Source organism: Procambarus clarkii, chromosome 6, assembly GCF_040958095.1.
Source record: "Procambarus clarkii isolate CNS0578487 chromosome 6, FALCON_Pclarkii_2.0, whole genome shotgun sequence".
In the NCBI taxonomy this organism is placed as follows: Eukaryota; Metazoa; Arthropoda; class Malacostraca; order Decapoda; family Cambaridae; genus Procambarus; species Procambarus clarkii.
Window position 1 is genome coordinate 15984901 of NC_091155.1, and position 21024 is coordinate 16005924.

General features: G+C 41.5%; 1 protein-coding gene and 1 pseudogene across 1 annotated transcript in view; both read left to right on the forward strand.

Annotated features, from left to right (window-relative positions):
• Positions 1-2024: 2024 nt before the first annotated feature.
• On the forward strand, positions 2025-12193 carry LOC123751207 (serine-rich adhesin for platelets-like; annotated as a pseudogene).
• An 8122-nt stretch (positions 12194-20315) lies between these two features.
• LOC138355331 (selection and upkeep of intraepithelial T-cells protein 5-like) overlaps positions 20316-21024 on the forward strand; it is a 14897-nt gene continuing 14188 nt past the window's right edge. The window contains exons 1-2 of the mRNA XM_069310211.1: positions 20316-20326; positions 20486-20855. Coding sequence (XP_069166312.1) covers positions 20316-20326; positions 20486-20855 — 381 coding nt within the window. The remainder of the gene's footprint in view (positions 20327-20485; positions 20856-21024) is intronic.

Below are 21024 nucleotides of genomic sequence, written 5' to 3' on the forward strand. Positions count from 1 at the left end.
ATCATATCTACATTTGAAACTGTGTATGGAGTCAGCCTCCACCACATCCATTCCTAGTGCATTCCATCTGTTAACTACTCTGACACTGAAAAAATTATTTCCAACGTCTCTGTGGCTCATCTGGATACTAAGTTTCCACCTCTGTCCCCTTGACCGGTGTTTAGCCATCAGAGCATGTTGGGCTCTGTTGTATTTAAGGACTCATATGAGGTATGTCTTCACCACTTCACTTCTAGCTACATTCCATTTGTTCACTACTCTTAGAAGTAAACAAATAATTTAATGTCTCTATGACTTATTTCGGTACTTAGAGATTCTTATTTATCACCTTGTTCTTGGGTTAATCATGTTCAATAGTCTGTCCTGTCTATTTGTATTTTGTATGTGGTGATCATGTCTCCATTTTTTGTCTCATTTCTTTGTGACTCATTCCCCTGAGCCTTGGAACTAATCTGGTAATATACCACTGAATTTACTACAGCTTCCTCTTCTCTTTTAATGAGGTACGAACCCCCAGGGTGGTACTACATATTCCTGAATTTGTCTGACATAAATGGTATTTAAGGACTTGATGGATCATCCGTACAGGTTCCTAGGTGTAACGCCAACCTTCAAATGTCTTTCTCTCTTCGATTCCAGGAGAAGTTTCTCACATATATATATATATATATATATATATATATATATATATATATATATATATATATATATATATATATATATATATATATATATACATATATATATATATATATATATATATATATATATATATATATATATATATATATATATATATATATATATATATATGTCGTACCTAGTAGCCAGAATGCACTTCTCAGCCTACTATGCAAGGCCCGATTTGCCTAATAAGCCAAGTTTTCATGAATTAATTGTTTTAAGACTACCTAACGTACCTAACCTAACCTAACCTAACTTTTTCGGCTACCTAACCTAACCTAACCTATAAAGATAGGTTAGGTTAGGTTAGGTAGGGTTGGTTAGGTTCGGTCAAATATCTACGTTAATTTTAACTCCAATAAAAAAAAATTCCTCATACATAATGAAATGGGTAGCTTTATCATTTCAAAGAAAAAAATTTGAGAAAATATATTAATTCAAGAAAACTTGGCTTATTAGGCAAATCGGGCCTTGCATAGTAGGCCGAGCACGACGTTCTGGCTACTAGGTACAACATATATATATATATATATATATATATATATATATATATATATATATATATATATATATATATATATATATATATATATATATATATATATATATATATATATATATATATATAACTTTTATTATGCTCGAGATAAAGTCTAGTGACAATTTACTGCACCAGTGTGTCATTTCGTTCATTTATCTTTCCATTAATATCTACATCATCGGCGAACATCGTGAGATAAGAAAACTATCCTTATCTTCACCAGCACCTCGTTAAGCCCCAGGAACACTACATCACAAACATGTATACTAAGTTATGCACTCAAACACAAAGTTGCGCACTTGAACTCTACGTCGCACGTACGTAGAAACTAAGTTTAGTCCTGCAACCATTGTTGAAATCTATTCTGAACGGCAAAATGCCCTGCAAACTTTCACTGGTGTGACTTGCTCCTCGTCTGCGTGAGAAATTATGAGAAAAATACTTTGAAGTTGGAACATTGATGGCGTTTATCAGGAGAAAATTCCTCATAATAAATACCAACATAATTCTCCTGGTCCTAACATCTCTCTGACAAATTTATCTTGATCAAGAGGATCTCTAGAAACCTCAACTCTGGATTTGGAGCTCAATAAAGCGTTATAAGACCTCCTCGAAATACCCTGAACCCCCCAAAAATCCCTTTAGAGCTCAACCGTAAACCCGGAGCTCAAGAAGACTTTACAGAATTCCTTCCTGTAGCAGGAGTCCATGACGGCACTTCCCTCCGCACGCTCACACACACACATGCTGCTCATATGCTGGACTGAACCCACCAATTCCAGTCTTACACGCACGCTGGCCGAGCTAATGGGCCTCCTGGAAGCTGCGGCTCAGACGCCTCCGTTTGGAACTGCTGGAGGAAAATACTCAGTCGTATTGGGTGGAAGCTGCGGTGTAGGTCCTTCGCTGGTCACTCGTTGTGTCAGTCATGTGCAGGTGAGTCGACTCTCTTGTTGGTGGTAGGACAGGAAGGACAATATGTATCTTCATAATATAAACAAAGATAATTTTGAGATAAGTACTAAGATATACTGGAAATTCACTTTATAGTAAGAAATTTTACGATTCATTTAATAATATAGTTATACAGATGTAAATACGTGTTACTGAATATGAAATGGAGAAATCTCAAGCAAACAAAATGCCTTGAAATGAGTGATTGTCGTCTGTGCTGCTAAATGTCCAGCTCCAATGATCTCAATATACCAGTATAGGCGAGACGACAAAACCTCTATTTTTTCATATACTTTCCCATTTCACTGTGGTTTTTCCAGATACACACACACACACACACACACACACACACACATACATACATATATATATATATATATATATATATATATATATATATATATATATATATATATATAAATATATGTGTGTGTGAGTGTGTGTGTGTGTGTGTGTGTGTGTGTGTGTGTGTGTGTGTGTGTGTGTGTGTGTGTGTGTGTGTGTGTGTGTGTGTGTGTGTGTGTGTGTGTGTGTGTGCGTCAAGTTTGAATGGTCTGCAAGCCAACATGCATAATAAATATCTTCACGCCACAACTGATACTCATATGGCCCCAGAATGTTGAAAGTGATATGATAAAATATCTGTGCCCAACATAGTCACGAACGCTGTCGGGTATTAGAGTTATAGGTCAGACGACCTCCCAATACTTTCGTTCAGTCTGTGGCTGAGTGGTTATAGTACTGGACATGCCACGGGGCATGGAAGCCCAGACTGACCGGGTTTGAATCCTTCAGGGGCCAAGAGAGGTCACCCCTACACAAAACACACACATATATTATTATTATTTGTATTGAGAATACAGTAGGAGCTATGAGAAGGATTCGAATCTATGCTTTGGGTATAGAACGGCTTGATAATGGTCCAGGACGGACCGAAACGTCGTCGTCCCTTCACCTTCTAGTGTGTGGTCTGGTCCACATACTTTAGCCACGTTATTGTGACTCATCGCCTGCACTACACCACGACATGGTCAAATACCATGGCATCCTGAGATTCAACTGCATCCTCTATGGTTCCCGAGGATTCCACTGAAGCCTAACCAGGGCTTTTCACAATGCCAACCCCCCCTCCCCATGCTCTCTGGCTTCTGGTCTGGAAAATCTACCTCCAACGCTTCTTTCAAATACTCCAAAAAATCTCATTAGCGTGAAGTATCAATAAGAAAAAGAGCTGCCTGGGAGTACTAATAGGATCAAATCCCCCTTACGACTGCTATTGATTTTCCTCATTATTATTAATATTATTAAAGAGGAACTTACTACATTGCGTAGTGCTTGAATGAAGGTGAAGGAAGGACCCAATATACATGTGTAAGTTTGTTGTGTATTTAAAGGTTACAAGACATACATTGGTTGATACAAAAAATGCCTAAAGGTTATGGATCTCTTGAAGCTCCTCCGCTTCCCGGACTTACACTTATGTGTAAGTGTATTAAAAATCAAAATTTTCAGATGTAACCTACATCTTTTCTCAATGTGTTGTATACAACGTGTAGAAGAAAGTGTATACAGATAAGTAGGAAGGAGAGATTTTTTTATTATTATTATTTTCTACCACAGATGTGGCCACACAATACTAACCAGCATATATACATTTTCTTCTGTCCTCCATGGACAGGGTGAGAGACCTGGTAAACATATAGTTCAGGGATTTATTGAACAATCAACCACAGAAGGTGATTGTAGTGCTTTTAAAATGCTTATCTAACATACAGACATAAATACATAGATACAAAGAGTAACGTCTGCCTTACATAGTGTTCGATGTGTCTTTTACATAGTGTCATTAATGTGCATTTACAAAGGTGAAATATAATTCTGCCCAGCTTCCACATATATTTTATACACATACATACATACATTTACAGACACACACATATACATATATATATGTATGTGGGCTGGCTGGCTGAGTGGACAGCGCTCTAAACTCATGGACCTAGGGACCGGAGTTCGATCCCCGCAGCCGGCGGAAAAACAGATGTGAAAACAAAACCTCTTTCACTGTCTTTGAATGAAATAGGAATTATTCTAAGACATTTACAGTAGACATTTACATTATCACGCTAACCTATAGCGTGATATATATTTTCGAAAATCATTGCAACAGGACGAAGATTACTTAAACCATATCGTCGTCGAGTAGGTTAAGGCGCATGTCTGGGATAACCCATGACGCTGGTTCGAGCCCCGTCTTGCTCCAATAATTTTCACAAATCGAAATTTGATCAGATTGGAGAGGAAACAATCGAAAAAAAATATTAAGAGAAGATAAACGATGTACTAAATGAAATCTTCGAGGAAGTGTTCAAACTTCCTCAGCAACTTCAAGAGGAAGAGAAAAGATGATTCTGGTGTCCAACCAATATCCAACGCCACCGAATATTCAAGGTGGACACACCACCGAATTTTCAAAGTGGACACACCACCGAATTTTCAAAGTGGACACGCCACCGAATTGTCAAAGTGGACACACCACCGAATTTTCAAGGTTGACACGGCACCGAATTTTCAAGGTGGACATACCACCGAATTTTCAAGGTGGACACTCCACCGAATTTTCAAAGTGGACACACCACCGAATTTTCAAACTTTCTTGTACCCCATCCACATCCTCATCTAGGATTTCGACTCCTCATCCATAAACCTAACCCGCCCTTTGCCAAGCTCTTTGGTCATGAAATCGCAAATCGATTTCTGGTTAACAGACTTAAAAACATAGAAATCACAGCCGATGAGGTGAGCAAACAGGATTAAGGATCAAGACCAAAATCGATCGTATATAGTAAATCTGATACAAATTTATATTAATTCCCTGTACGGTGCTAGAGAAATTAAGCAGAAGATAACTAGTGGAAGTTGTAGAAGGAACACATTTTGTGACAAAGGTTCGGTATGGATTCATGAAAGTAATGTCTTGTCTTTCACCTGAAATAATTGTATAACATAATGTCAGTGATAACACAATGAAGAGAGGGAGGGACTGCCTTTATCTTTTGATACTGCTAGAGAGCATTCAAGAGAGTTCCACCCAGAAGGCTCTAACTCAAGCTTGAGAAGCTGGAAGAGAGTTGAACTGAGCTATCTAACTTCTATCCAAACAGATATCTAAGAAGTAGCAACAGGAGTGATTGAAAACAAATGAGAATGAAGGGAAGAAAAGGAACCAAAGGGATAAAGCCCTTGGGTGAAGTACCGCTTCTAGTACGTCAATGACATGAATAACAGAGTAGTAGTCTCCTTAAATGTGTACCAACTATATAAAACTTGCGAGACAAATACAAACATTGGAAAATCTGAGAACGCTGCAGGTCAACCTTGAAAACTATTGTGATGGTCTGATGGCTTCTCGAATTTATTTTAAGTAATTGCGAGTGTATGAGATTTTGAACGAGGGAGAGGTCACAGGGAGTCAAAAAAGATGGTGAGTAAACATTAACAAGATAATATCAGCAGCGATTGCAAAACTAGAAAATGTTTGTGTAGTGTTTAGGTACTTGGTCAAGGGAGCTTTCAGGATGTTGTACCTTATATTAGACCAGTTCTGGATTATTTAGCCCAAATGTGGAATTGCTGTCTGATCTTAGAGGACTGGTTATCTTGAGATCTTGAGATGATTTTGGGGCTTAGCGTCCCCGCGGCCCGGTCCTCGACCAGGCCTACTTTTTGTTACCCCCTCCCTCCCCCCCCCCCCGTCCAAGGAAGCAGCCCATAGCAGTTGTCTAACTCCCAGGTACCTACTTACTACCAGGTGAAATAGGGCATCATGATGATAGAAACTCTGCCCATTTGTTTCCACCTCCGCCGGGGATCGAACCCGGAACCTTAGGACTCATGAATCCAGGGGAGCCGGTCGGCCGAGCGGACAGCACGCTGGATTTGTGATCCTGTGGTCCAGGGTTCGATCCCAGGCGCCGGCGAGAAACAATGGGCAGAGTTTCTTTCACCCTATGCCCCTGTTACCTAGCAGTAAAATAGGTACCTGGGTGTTAGTCAGCTGTCACGGGCTGCTTCCTGGGGGTGGAGGCCTGGTCGAGGACCGGGCCGCGGGGACACTAAAAAAAAAAAAAAACCGAAATCATCTCAAGATAACCTCAAGATTGATCCCGAGCGCTGTCCACTCAGCCGTCAGGCTCCTAAAGATTGAACAAGTGGAGGAGTTTCTCGTTCCATCCCAAATCCTCATCCTGATCCTTTCTCAGTGCTATATAGTCATAATGGCTTGGTGCTTTCCCCTGATAGTTTCTTCCTTCCATCCATACATGCTTTCAAGAATTGGAATGAAGAAAACAAAGCAGTTTACGAGCCTTTGTAACGGCCGAATGTCTAATGTCAAGTTCCCTCAACGAGAACATTATAGGTGAACACATATTTACAATCATATTTACTATTTACGTATTCAATTATTTATACATTTAACTTCCAACAGACTTGCTGGTGACGGTAGACGGTGAAGCAGGGATGAGTGCTCCACACCTCCAGCCACACCTGGCTGGCCTGCAGGTATGGACACCTTTAAACATCACATTAATATAAACACCACATTAATACCTGCCTGAAATATTCAATTTATATTGAGTTCACTCTTTTTTAATCATCAGATAAAACACCAAAAAATCATTGCTTTCTCTTAATTTTTGAAGAGCACGTAAGATAATGCAACATTATTAATGAAACAATGACGTATATAAATTTAAAAGACCCTTAATTAAGCACAAATGTGTGTTATAAAAATATTTCGGATTTAGGATATTTCCATTAATGTAGTGACTTTCATATTCTCACAGACGATTATCTGAGGTGATATTTTAATGTCTTCTTTTCAGACGCTTCTATGTTTGGTGCTCTGTGGGTCGTGGAGCAACTTGGTCGTTGCTAGACCGAACCCCATTGTCGTCTTTCCTGGCAAGGCAACTTGGGGTTATAGCACAGATGTTAGTGAGCCGATATCTTTTGGTGGAGGCTCAGGAAGATCCTCTCGCTCCTTGGACACCCACACTGGAAACTTTATCAGTGCAAGAATAACATCACGCAATACAGAGGATGGACTGTGGGTTGGGAAGGCGTTCCCCGTCGTCAATTCCCCTACTAGACAGGTCGTCTCGGCATCATTCACTGTTAAAGGCGGTGAGAAGGATTATCGGAATGTAGACTTACATGGTATATCACACGTGCAGCGCCCGACTCTACCTCGCCAATCGCCTTCCTTACGTCCCAATCTTCCCGACGTTCGACCACCTTTTGTGCCGATGTTTGCGCCTAATCACTTCCCACTCGACGTCTCAAGGCGATTTCCTTACCTACATTTCAATTTTAATGATGGCTACAGAGTGCATGACCCTAGAGAACATTTTTACAAAACTCTTCATGGTCGTTTTCAAAATATGGTCAGGCAGCCAAGAACGCTTGTGAGTGACGAAATATTATCTCAATTTGGACGTAATTTGTCAGATAAAAACTTTGACGATATTCGTGAAAAATTCAGTCGCATTATTATAAAGAAACACTTTACTACATAGGGCCGATGGCAATGTTTCAGACGAATATAATTTGGATGACGAAAGGAATACAGAAGCAGCATTAGTTACCTCAAGCGAGAAAATCACCTCAGTCCATGAACGAAGTGTAGACGAAGACAATATTTATAATAGACAGGTGTACTTTTGGCCGTGATCAAAGCTTCAATGAAATAATTGCAGCTAATAAGTCTACAGCTTTAGACAGCAACGAAACAAAAGCTATACCAGACGACCAAACCGTTCTGGCGTCAATCTACGTGAAACCTGTTGATTCCGGTACTCTGGTAGCTTACTATGAAGACGTTGACTCCTCGCCTTACCCCCCATCTAAGGATCAAGTCAATGGGTTAGGATCTAATTATAGCTCGTCTGGGAACTCAACAAAGAAACGTTTACCACAGTATATTATCGTGAAGGACCCGGGGTTTACTGCTCCCGTCTCAGTCCTGGGCGTAGAGGAAGGCGCTCAGATTCCTTTTACCGTCGATAGAAAAGCAATTGAGGATAGTTACAGATATCCTCCGTCCTCAAACGACGTGTCCAGAACGGTTGAGAGGAAAAAAATCAATTTCCATGATATTGCTTTCCCCATCAGTAGGCGAGGAACGTCTCTCACAAATAACGTGACCCATGTTGGTGAAAGTCGAAGATCGTTGTCTTCAGTTGCTTTGCCTTCCACTGAAGAAGACCAAAATATTTCTTCCTCGAGCGACATGCCCTCAGTTGACCAAAATAATAATTCCTTTGCTGCTTCATCAACCCTTGATCAGCCCGGAGACCATTCCGAAACGACCGAAGTTTCAATCAATCAATCAATCGAAGTTTCGTCCGAAGAATCGAACGAACAATCTTCGGATGACGACGACTGCTCCTGTGTTGAAAAGGCTTCTGAGACAAACGACAAATTACCCGTTGATGAATACAAAAAACATTCTCAGTCAAGTGAAGTATCATTCCATGACTCGCATAAGCATCATTTTCCTTTCGATGAGTATCTTCCTGGCAAAGAGAAACGACCTCTTCCATCTGATATCGCGTCTTCTCTTAGTTCAGAGCAAAAGTATGTTCCATCAAACGATGTTTCAGTCATCAAGGAAAGCTTCACATTAAGAAGTCCTACAACCATTAGCGAAAATTCCACAATAAACGACACGTTTTCAGTTGGTGAAAGTTTCAAATCAAACTTTGCCTCTTTGTTGGTGAAAATTTGACATCAAATGGCACATCTTCTGTTGATGAAAGTTTCATATCATACAGCGCATCTTCCGTTGGCGAAAGTTCCACAACAAATGGCATGTCATCAGATGAGAAAAGTTCCACATTAAACTTCGAGTATTCCTCACGTCAAACACCAACAACCACTGCTCCTCACACCAATGAAAACAGAAAACCCTCATCAAACAGCATTTACTCCACTGACGTACTCCCAAACCTCCCAACCATGAAAGATATAACTTTAACTAAAGAACTACTCGTAACCAACACTGTCAAGAACAACGAACACTCACCCCAGAAGCAGGCTACGTACCCCACGGACAAGAACATTTTTCAACCGGACATTGAGATGCTGGAGACCGAAGTATCTTCCGGACATCCACTGACGACTCCGCTGGGAGTTATAACCCTTGTAGGTTGTCTTCTAGTTGCGATCTTAATCCTATTGTAACCCACCACAGTGCTATTAGAAAAAAGATAAAGTGTGTATGTGTGTGTGTTTGTGTATAGCGTTTAAGGCTAAAGATGAACTGAAGATGTTAAACACCAAAACGATATTTTTTAGGTGTTTGTGGCATGCTTTAACTTCGTTAACTGTTACTGACATATGTGATCATGGAAACGTGAATGGTCTTGTGCTCGGTAAATGGGTAAATATACTCCTGAACTCCCTCAGAATGGAACAAAGTACAAGAGTAACGTTGATTGAACGTTAAATTCAACGTTATCAACACTGATTCAGCGTTAAATTCAAAGTTGATTCAGCGTTAAATTTAAAGTTGATTCAGTGTTAAATTCAACATTATCAACACTGATTCAGCGTTAAATTCACGTTCTCAACACTGATTCAGCGTTAAATTCAAAGTTGATTCAGCGTTAATTTCAACATTATCAACACTGATTCAGCGTAAATTCAACGTTATCAACACTGATTCAGCGTTAAATTCAACGTTCTCAACTCTGATTCAGCGTTAAATTCAACGTTCTCAACTCTGATTCAGCGTTAAATTCAACGTTCTCAAGGAGTAGTTAATAGGAATAGCGATTAGAAACAACTAACATGAATAGGTACTAGGAACAGCTGTTGGGAACATCTGAAATGAACTGTTACTAGGAACAGTAACTAGGAACACGTAACAGAATAACACAAGTCCTAAAACAGGAACTTGAAGATTTCACAAATTATATTCCCCCTTTTATTCTCTCCTACTGTTTCTCTGTTCCCGTTTAGTAGACAGTTTTCCACTTAATTTTCTCAACTATTTACTCCATCCTGGCTATTTGTTCTTACTAGAAGCTCGAACGACATAGGAGTCATACTAGCAGCTTAATCGATTATACAGTCTCAGATCGACTTGAGAATGGTCCAGGACGGACCGAAACGTCGTCGTCCTTTCACATTCTAGTGTGTGGTCTGGTCATCAGTCTCAGATCTATACAGATCAGTCAGTCATAGGAGTTATACAAGGAACTCGGTCGATTGCACAAGCAATACAAGAAACTCCAGATAAATAGAGGTAACAGAGAAATATGTATACAGCACTGAACTGGTTTGGCAGTTACTCCAACGACTGTAATCACTCGAGAATGTTATCATGAACAGTATTTAAGGTGTAACTAACTCCACAATACCGTAGAGTTCTAACACGATACAGTATACAAATCCACAGGAGCCGTGATGAGAGTTCGAACCTATGCGCTGGGTGCCTGGTAACACCCAGCCCATAGGTTCGAATCGGCATCACGGCTCCTGTGGATTTGTTCATTGATATATCACGTTAATGGGATTTTTCTGTGTACGATACAGAATATTAAATCCTGGAACAGTTCAATGATACAGGATGTTCTCTAATGTTCAATTGGGATGGTTAAGGTAAGTATGGGGACATCTCTCTCTCTATCATTAAATAGGTACCTGGAAGTTAGACAGCTGCTACGGGCTGCTTCCTAGGGGTGTGTAACAAAAAAGGAGGCCTGGTCGAGGACTGGGCCGCTAAACCCCGAAGACATCTCAAGATAACCAAGGAAGGTGTGGTTGTTGGAGGTGTGTGAGGGGGAGGGGGAGGGGGAGAGAGTAATAACCCTTCATATTAAATACAACGCTGCTTTTCTGAATCTCTTGTTGTATTGAAATTAAGACGCTGTCATAAAGACTAATTGTCTGTATTATCTATATAATGTTAAAGGTGCTTTCCACCTTTGCTAAAAAGAAATTTGCATGTTCATTATAATGCTCCTGTCTAACCATACTTGGACTATGGGTACATCGGTGGCCTTGCATATTTCATGGTCGGGGCTAGATGCACCGCTGGTCCAAGGGATTGGGTAGCGTTCCCTAACCCCAAACCTCACATCCCAGCTCCTTGGCTGCCTATCCTTTTTCACGTCTATATAACCTTACTGGCTTTGTGTCTTCTCGTGACTATTTAGTTCTCTGTTGGTCACTTGTCAAGGAGAAAACAATACTTAAGAAATGTGTTTATTGTATTAATCTGTATTTTTTTATCTTTGTTATTTCCTGTGTATGAAAGAACATGTTTTACTTGTTTAATTTTGATGTGTTATGTGCTTCTAAATACTGTTTATTCTTGTTGTTTTGTTTCCTTCAGAGAGAGATCACGTGCCACCTTATTTTCTTATTTGTTTGTATAAATAAAGACAAATGTTGATTGTAGTTAACATTGTAAGTTCTCCATACGTCTCCCACTGTGACGCCAACCCGTCCTCCTAATAGAACGTCGCAGTTTGACGTATAGTCTACCTAAGTCACAGATTGTCGTACTATAAAATGATAGCAGCTCGTGAAATTGACATACTGTCCCGTTTTCTGTTTTGGGTCCTCTGGTAGGATAGGATAAGGGCACGTTAGTACGACAGTTTCTTGACGTTGGGGGAACATTAGGAGGACGGGCTGGTGGTGACTCAGGCGGCCTCAAATGGCTCTTAAACATGATCGTCTACTATGTATACTTGTGTAAAGGAGGAAATGTATATGTTTATCTCTCAGAATGTTTGGTAATATGTTTATTGTTTGTGATGTGTGTATATGTATGTATTAACACGATGTACTGAACGGGGTGAGAATAGCTTGAGCTACCTTATCCCTTTGTGTGTATTTTACCTCAATAAACTTATTTCAATTTCAATTTCTACTATGTAAATTCACCAATACCTTAATATGTACAACGAGTGCTTAAAATACAGTTCCACATATGTATTATATTTAGTTTTTGTTCCAACATCAATAAATCACAATCCTTCAAAAACTGTATCAGATGAACCAGTTCTAGACATCTCCATTTAAGGTATATAAATAATTTTTCCCCACACACACACATCAGGTCATTCTGCAATACTTGAATCTTGGAGAATTTTTATGTGAGACTGCTAGATTGTTTCAAGCGCTGGTTAGAGAAATATATATGATTAAGTTTGGGTGGAAATAAATGTACCCTCATATGGGCCAATAGGAGATGCCATGTATAAACCAATAGGAGCTGCCCTGCATATGCCAATAGGAGCTACCTCATATGGGCCAATAGGTGCTGCTTCGTATGGACCAATAGGAGCTGCCTCGTACGGACCAATAGGAGCTGCCTTGTATGGGCCAATAGAAGTTGCCTCGTATGGGCCAATAGAAGTTGCCTCGTATGGGCCAATAGAAGCTGCCTCGTATGGACCAATAGCAGCTGCCTCGTATGGACCAATAGGAGCTGCCAATAGGAGTCAAAATTGTCGTACTAGAAAATGGAAGCGGCTCGCGAAATTGACATACTGTCCCGTTTTCTATTTTGGGTCCTCTGTTAGGTTAGAATAAGGGGCACTTAAGTACAACAGTTTCTTGACGTTGGGAAACATAAGGAGGGACGGGCTGCTCCGAGAGTTCTTATCACAGGAAAAAGGTTATCATGTATAACCAAACTCAATTACGGGTTCACCAGGGAGCCGGTCGGCCGAGCGGACATGTGATCCTGGGTTCGATCCAAGGCGCCGTGGGCAGAGTTTCTTTCACCCTATGCTCCTGTTACCTAGCAGTAAAATAGGTACCTGGGTGTTAGTCAGCTGTCACGGGCTGCTTCCTGGAGGTGGAGGCCTGGTCGAGGACCGGGCCGCGGGGACACTAAAAGCCCCGAAATCATCTCAAGATAACCATAGCCCGTGCTACATGGACACTTCGTCCTGAGTAGCTAAATCTTTAACAACAACAACATGCTTCGAGAGTATGAGTGGGCTCTTGTTGTAGATTCAGCTACTCCGAACAAAAAGTTGCAAGTAGCACGGGTTATGGTGAGCCCGCAGTGTACTTACCTGGCACAGGAGCGGGGCAAGTAGCACGGGCTATGGTGAGCCCGCAGTGTACTTACCTGGCACAGGAGCGGCAAGTAGCATGGGCTATGGTGAGCCCGCAGTGTACTTACCTGGCACAGGAGCGGCAAGTAGCACGGGCTATGGTGAACCCGTAGTGGACTTACCTGGCACAGGAGCGGGGCAAGTAGCACGGGTTATGGTGAGCCCGCAGTGTACTTACCTGGCACAGGAGCGGCAAGTAGCACGGGCTATGATGAGCCCGCAGTGTACTTACCTGGCACAGGAGCGGCAAGTAGCACGGGCTATGGTGAGCCCGCAGTGGACTTACCTGGCACAGGAGTGGCAAGTAGCACGGGCTATGGTGAGCCCGCAGTGTACTTACCTGGCACAGGAGCGGGGCAAGTAGCACGGGCTATGGTGAACCCGTAGTGGACTTACCTGGCACAGGAGCGGGGCAAGTAGCACGGGCTATGGTGAACCCGTAGTGGACTTACCTGGCACAGGAGCGGGGCAAGTAGCACGGGTTATGGTGAGCCCGCAGTGTACTTACCTGGCACAGGAGCGGGGCAAGTAGCACGGGCTATGGTGAACCCGTAGTGGACTTACCTGGCACAGGAGCGGCAAGTAGCACGGGCTATGGTGAGCCCGCAGTGTACTTACCTGGCACAGGAGTGGCAAGTAGCACGGGCTATGGTGAGCCCGCAGTGTACTTACTTGGCACAGGAGCGGCAAGTAGCACGGGCTATGGTGAGCCAGCAGTGTACTTACCTGGCACAGGAGCGGCAAGTAGCAGGGGCTATGGTGAGCCCGCAGTGTACTTACCTGGCACAGGAGCGGCAAGTAGCACGGGCTATGGTGAGCCCGCAGTGTACTTACCTGGCACAGGAGCGGCAAGTAGCACGGGCTATGATGAGCCCGCAGTGTACTTACCTGGCACAGGAGCGGCAAGTAGCACGGGCTATGGTGAGCCCGCAGTGTACTTACCTGGCACAGGAGCGGGGCAAGTAGCACGGGCTATGGTGAGCCCGCAGTGTACTTACCTGGCACAGGAGCGGGGCAAGAAGCACGGGCTATGGTGAGCCCGCAGTGTACTTACCTGGCACAGGAGCGGGGCAAGTAGCACGGGCTATGGTGAGCCCGCAGTGTACTTACCTGGCACAGGAGCGGGGCAAGTAGTACGGGCTATGGTGAGCCCGCAGTGTACTTACCTGGCACAGGAGCGGCAAGTAGCACGGGCTATGGTGAGCCCGCAGTGTACTTACCTGGCACAGGAGCGGGGCTGTAACTGCCTGAGTTGGCTGATTAGTAAGCCAAAGCCTGTACTCCTAAAAAAGGGAATTTATTACCACCTGGGCTTGCCTTTGAGCAAACTAAGGGCAGTGATTTACCGAGAACTGCTGCGAATTTGAGCATATCAGAAACAGTTCAAAGACACTCTAATTTTTTTTTTTGAGATATATACAAGAGTTGTTACATTCTTGTACAGCCACTAGTACGCGTAGCGTTTCGGGCAGGTCCTTGAAATACGATCCCCTGCCGCGAAGAATCGTTGTTACAACCAAGTACCCATTTTACTGTTGAGTTAAACCGAGACTACAGTTAAGGATTTGCGCCCAGTAAATCCTCCCCGGCCAGGATACGAACCCATGACATGACAATATATATATATATATATATATATATATATATAATATATATATATATATATTATATATATATATATATATATATATATATATATATATCCATTAGCATACTATTAAGCAGGAAGAGCCACATATCTGTGAGTCCTCCAATAAAGTCAGCAGACTTTTAAACGTTATTACTGCTAGGCTTGAGACTCTGCTACAAGTATCTGAGGACGCTTGCACCACCTGCTGATGCAAAGCAGACGAAATGTACATTCTGCCAGAAGAAGCTAACTCCTACTCTTCGGTTCTTTCTAATTGAACGTGAAGGAAATTGGAATTGAGAGATAATTTCATGACAAATATTCAAAAATGTGTTCGTCATTCAAGAATCTCAAATGCAGGCATGTGGTTGTTTAACTCATCACTATGCCCGAAACGCTTTGCGTAATAGTGGCTTTAGGCATTGTATGTACTAGCTCTATCTATAAATCTATTAATTTTTGGAAAACCTCTTGTATGTATGTACTTTACCTGAATAAACATTTATTTTTATTTATTTTTACTCATCAACTTCGCTCCGCCCACTGGAGAGGCGTGGGATGCTTGATTGAAAGTATATGTAACTAGCCCATCAAAACATGTAACATGTTTAGACTACACACAGTTGTAGTCCAGTTCTTGAACCCCTTATGCTTCATTCCCTGAGCCAATCACGTCTTTCTGTAATCTTTTCCTCTACCACTCATAGGAAGGGTTTCGGATGCGTAATAATTGAACTAACCTAACCTCTTGATTACAAACTTCCTTTCAGGCAAAATTTACGTTTTCATTTATATATCTTCTAATACCATACGACCAGATACCAAGATATCGAATCAGTTCTCTAATGTGAGCGAAGGAAATGGAGAATGGTGCACAAATTCAACAATACAATGTCAGAGCAGATGATCAAAAAGTTTTAAGTAGTTATACACTCACAGATGTATGCAGTCGTTTTCTATGGTTGTTGCTTCGCCTTACGTTTTCTTATATCATTAAAGGTAAACTGCTCATATTTGATATATACAACAATGTGTTTACAAAATAATTCAATTGTAATGCGTTACGAGTTGCAAATTGTATTGTAATGCGATGAATGATTTTTCAGGGTCCAGCGTTTAGTCATAGGGATATGTGATACAGTTTAATACTTACTAGATCATATATTGTTACAAGGTCATAATTTTCCGAATTTTCTTATTTAAATTACATTCAGTTTGTAAATGTTGTTTCTGAAGCAAATTCTGAAGGGAAAGATACTAGCAAATCCTGAAGGGAAATATACTAGCAAATCCTAAAGGGAAATATACTAGTATACTTTAAGAAGTATAATGTCATATTCAACCAAGGGGAGCATATCAAAATTGCGTTTGGGTAAAAACAAAAGTATTATCCCCCCTCTCCCTTCTTCCCCAGGTCGAATTACTGACCCCGCCCAGAATGCAATTCCACAAGCTAACTCGTGAGTACCTACTCACTACTAGGTGAACAGAGACATTAGGCGAAAGGAAATATGCCCAACCATTTCTGCCGCGCCCGGAATTCTTGATTATGAGTCGAGAACGAACCCGACTGTATAACCGGTATTCTGCATCTCATAGTTTTTCTTATTTATCTATTTTTTATTTATATATATACAAGAGTTCTTACATTCTTGTACAGCCACTAGCACGCATAGCGTTTCGGGCAGGTCCTTAATCCTAATATTCCCCGGAATACGACCCGCCAAATCGTTTAACAACCAGGTACCCATTTTACTGTTGGGTAAATAGAGGCTACAGTTAAGGCTTGGCGCCCAGTAAATCCTTTCCCGGCCAGGATACGAACCCAGGCCAAAGCGCTTGCGAAACGCCAGGCGAGCGTCTTACCACTACGCAAAGAGGACTGTTAATAGAACTTCAGTATTATTCAGTATTACGGTTTCAGTATTATAGTCTAAATATAGCATAAATACAGCCTCAGTATTATTCATTTGGTTTACATTGTTGGTTGTATAATATACTTGTACTCCTGTTCAAGGGAAATATAGTTAAAAATTGTATCAGAATTATGAGACATTTAGTGTCATAAAATTATTGGCACAATAACTAAGCCACACACTAAATGGATTTTATTTATGATAGACGGCACAGTCGGAGTTGTTCAGAGGGTACCTCAGTTTAACTTCGATAATGACGGGAGACAATTATTTTTAAAAATATTGGGAAAAAACAAAAATCAATAATTGTATTAAGCAGAACTATTCTCTCATAAATAGAGGGTAATCTTCGTTCCTTTCTTATGGTAGCAATTCTGTAGTTCGAGAACAAAGGATGGTGCTCATAGCATCATTTTGTAATAAATCAATGATTCTAGTAGGAATATTTTCTTCATTTCTTATGTTGTTCTTCATTTGGAAAAGTTGAAACATTAACTCTCTAAAGGGAATTTATAATTATATTGGTTATCTTGAGATGATTTCGGGGCTTTAGAGTCCCCGCGGCCCGGTCCTCGACCAGGCCTGCACCCTCAGGAAGCAGTCCGTGACAGCTGACTAACACCCAGGTACCTATTTTACTGGTAGGTAACAGGGACATAGGGTGAAAGAAACTCTGCCCACTGTTTCTCGCCGGCGCCCGGAATCGAACCCGGGACCACAGGATCACAAGTCCAGTGTGCTGTCCGCTCGGCCGACCGGCTCCCCATTGATTCTGGCGGTTGCTCTAAAGGAAGCACTTCGCATAAGTTCTTCCCTTTAACATGACGAAGGCAGAGTGATTATGAATACATCACTATGCAGAAGTGAAGAAGCGTGCGAGAAACGTAATAAGATCCTTGTGAAGGTTTTCTACCCGGCACCAGAGCTGCCACTTGATCGAAGATTTCCAAGGAAACGGACAGTACCAGATGACAGGCTGACTGAAGTGGCACCACAAGCAGTAAAGAATTAAGGAGCTGGATGTAATGAAAGCCTCAGGACCAGCCAAGATGTCACCATGGGTACTAAAAGACGCAGCTGTAGGACTGTGTCGACCCCTTACATCAGTTTACAACTCCTTTCTGGATATGGGGAAGTTGTTTGATAATTGAAGGAATGAATAATGAAGTACGGATGTATAAGTCAGAAGGAAGACAGGTGTCTCCTGTAGGGCTTTATATACTGAAAGTATATGTACTTTATATCTTTATATACTTTATCTTTATCTCCTTTAAAGTGTATACTTTATCTCCTGTAGGGCTTACACTGAGAGTAATTTGAAGGAGGTTCAAAGAGAGACTAATTACATAAGAATTTTGTCTCCAAGCATCATCATCGATTAATTGATAGAAAATCCTGCTTGACCGATTTATTCCTCGACATGATGTCAACAAGCAAACATGAGAGAGGGGCTGGGCAGACAGAGTTTTCCTGAAGTGTCAAAAATGGTTTTGGCATTGCTTCTCACAACGCAGCCCAATGCAAAGTAGATAGTAAGGCTTGGGTATCGAGAATAGTGCTCAATTGGGTGAAGTAGTATTTCTTATGCTGGAGGCAAAAAGTCATACTAGAAGGAAGTAGGCTCATTCATATCAATGTTTGCTGACGATGACAAACTAATGAAAACAAAATCAAAAGTGATGACTGCAATATATTGAGAGACGACCTAGACAATCTTCAAGGATAATCTGAGAAAGAATTTCTGAATTTTTACAAGACAAATATAAGGTCATGAGGATAGGGATAACAGAGAGAAGACCTTGATCACAGTACAGAATAAAGGTAAGCCAAACTTCTGAAAACCAGAAAGACGTCGATGCAAACATAACTCTACATCCATCACCAGCGACACACACAAAGAACAACCAAACGCGTATAACTGGTTAGCGTCCGGATAGCTTGTAGTAACTTTTGAAAAGGAGCTTTTTGAGCGTTATATGCGGTCTATGTGAGACCCATTCTTGAGTATTTATCCCTGGCATGGAGCCTCTACCTAAAGAAACACAAAAAACAAACACACAAAAGGTACATATAGATGCAATAACACTCGTTCTTGAAATTTGGGAACAAAGCTATGAAAGAATACTGAGGGAACTAGATATTACCACAGTAGAGGGAAGAAAGAATAAGGGAGACATCATAACGACGTACAAGATTATAAGGGGAACTGATCGAGAAGAGAACAAATGTTCAAAGTTCAAAATGAGCCCTTTTTAATCGTAATAATAAACAGAACTGTCAAGATGAGGAAGTTGTCTAGGACAATTTGACACACAGTTTTAAATGTAAATATGGTATGAAAAGCGAATGAAAAGTCATTTCATTGACCAACAAAGGTCTATAAGAAGCTTAACACTGCAAGCAAGTCTACATGTGTACATCCAGTAAAGCACCCACACATACACACACACACACGCACACACATATACACACATACACACACACACAGGACTTTTTTAGTGTTAGAGTGGTTGACAAATGGAATGTATTAGGAAGTGATGTGGTGGAGGCTGACTCCATACACAGTTTCAAGTGTAGATATGATAGAGCCCAGTAGGCTCAGGAAACTGTACACCTGTTGATAGACGGTTGAGAGGCGGGACCAAAGAGCTATAAAGCTCAACCCCCGCAAGCACAAATAGGTGAGTACACACACACACACATAAAAGGCCTGGTAGCCTGGTGGACAGCGCGCAGGACTCGTAATTCTGTGGCACGGGTTCGATTCCCGCACCAGGCAGAAACAAATGGGCAAAGTTTCTTTCACCCCTGATGCCCCTGTTACCTAGCAGTAAATAGGTACCTGGGAGTTAGTCAGCTGTCACGGGCTGCTTCCTAGAGTTTGTGTGTGTGTGGAAAAAAAATAGTAGTAGTAGAAACAGTTGATTGACAGTTGAGAGGCGGGCTGAAAGAGCAAAGCTCAACCCCCGCAAACACAACTAGGTGAATATACAGCATGCGGGACCAAAGAGCCAGAGCTCAACTCCCGCAAGCACAATTAGGTGAGTACACACACACATGGAGAAGTAACTTAGCTTAACTTAACTTAACGTAGTAACTTAACGTAGAAGACGTCGAGAATTTGGAGCATGAGATACCTCTAGGGGCCAGCGACCATTGTGTCCTAGTCTTTGACTACATGATGGAATTCAAACTTTTGACCATGGGACAAGAGGTCTGGGAAAGGAGAGTTGACTACAGGAAAGGGGACTATAGGAGGATAAGGGACTATCTGGGAGAAGTGCAGTGGGAGGAAGAAATTAGAGGAAAAACAGTCCAAGATATGATGGACCTAGTCATACGGAAATGCCAGGAGACCGAAGAGATATTTATACCAGCAGTAAAGGAAAAAAAGTAAGAGGGAATATTATAACCAATGGTTTAATAGACAGTGTCAGGAAGCAAAAATGGCCAGCAGGTGGGAGTGGAGGAAGTACAGAAGACAAAGGACAGAGGACAACAGGATCAGATGCAACAGAGCTAGGAACGATTACATTAACATAAGACGAACATCGGGAAGAAATTATGAGAACGATATTGCGATCAAAGCGATAAAGCAACCTAAATTACTACACAGCCAAATAAGAAGAAAAATACCGGTGAGCGACCAAGTGACAAGACTAAGGAAAACAGAGGGGGCATATACTGAAAATGACAAGGAAATCTGCGAGGCACTGAATGCCAGTTTCCATGGAGTGTTCACAACCGAGCCTGAGCAGCTCCCATTGTCAGAAGAGATTGCCCTAGATGAAAGACTATCAGATATAGAGGTGACAGCAGAGAAGTTAATGAAACAGTTTACAACACTGGATGAGACTAAAGCGGTTGGACCAGACAAAGTATCACCATGGATACTAAAAGAGGCAGCGCAGGCCCTCTGCGTGCCTCTGGAAAGGATCTTTAATGAATCACTTATGTCGGGAGAGTTGCACTATTGCTGGAAGAGGGCAAATGTTGTACCGATTTTCAAGAAAGGTGATAGGGAGGAGGCACTTAATTATAGACCTGTATTACTGACAAGCATCCCCTGTAAAATATTTGAAAGAATAATTAGGCTAAGACTTGTTGAGCACCTGGAGAACGTTTGGTTTGTAAACAAACATCAACATGGGTTCT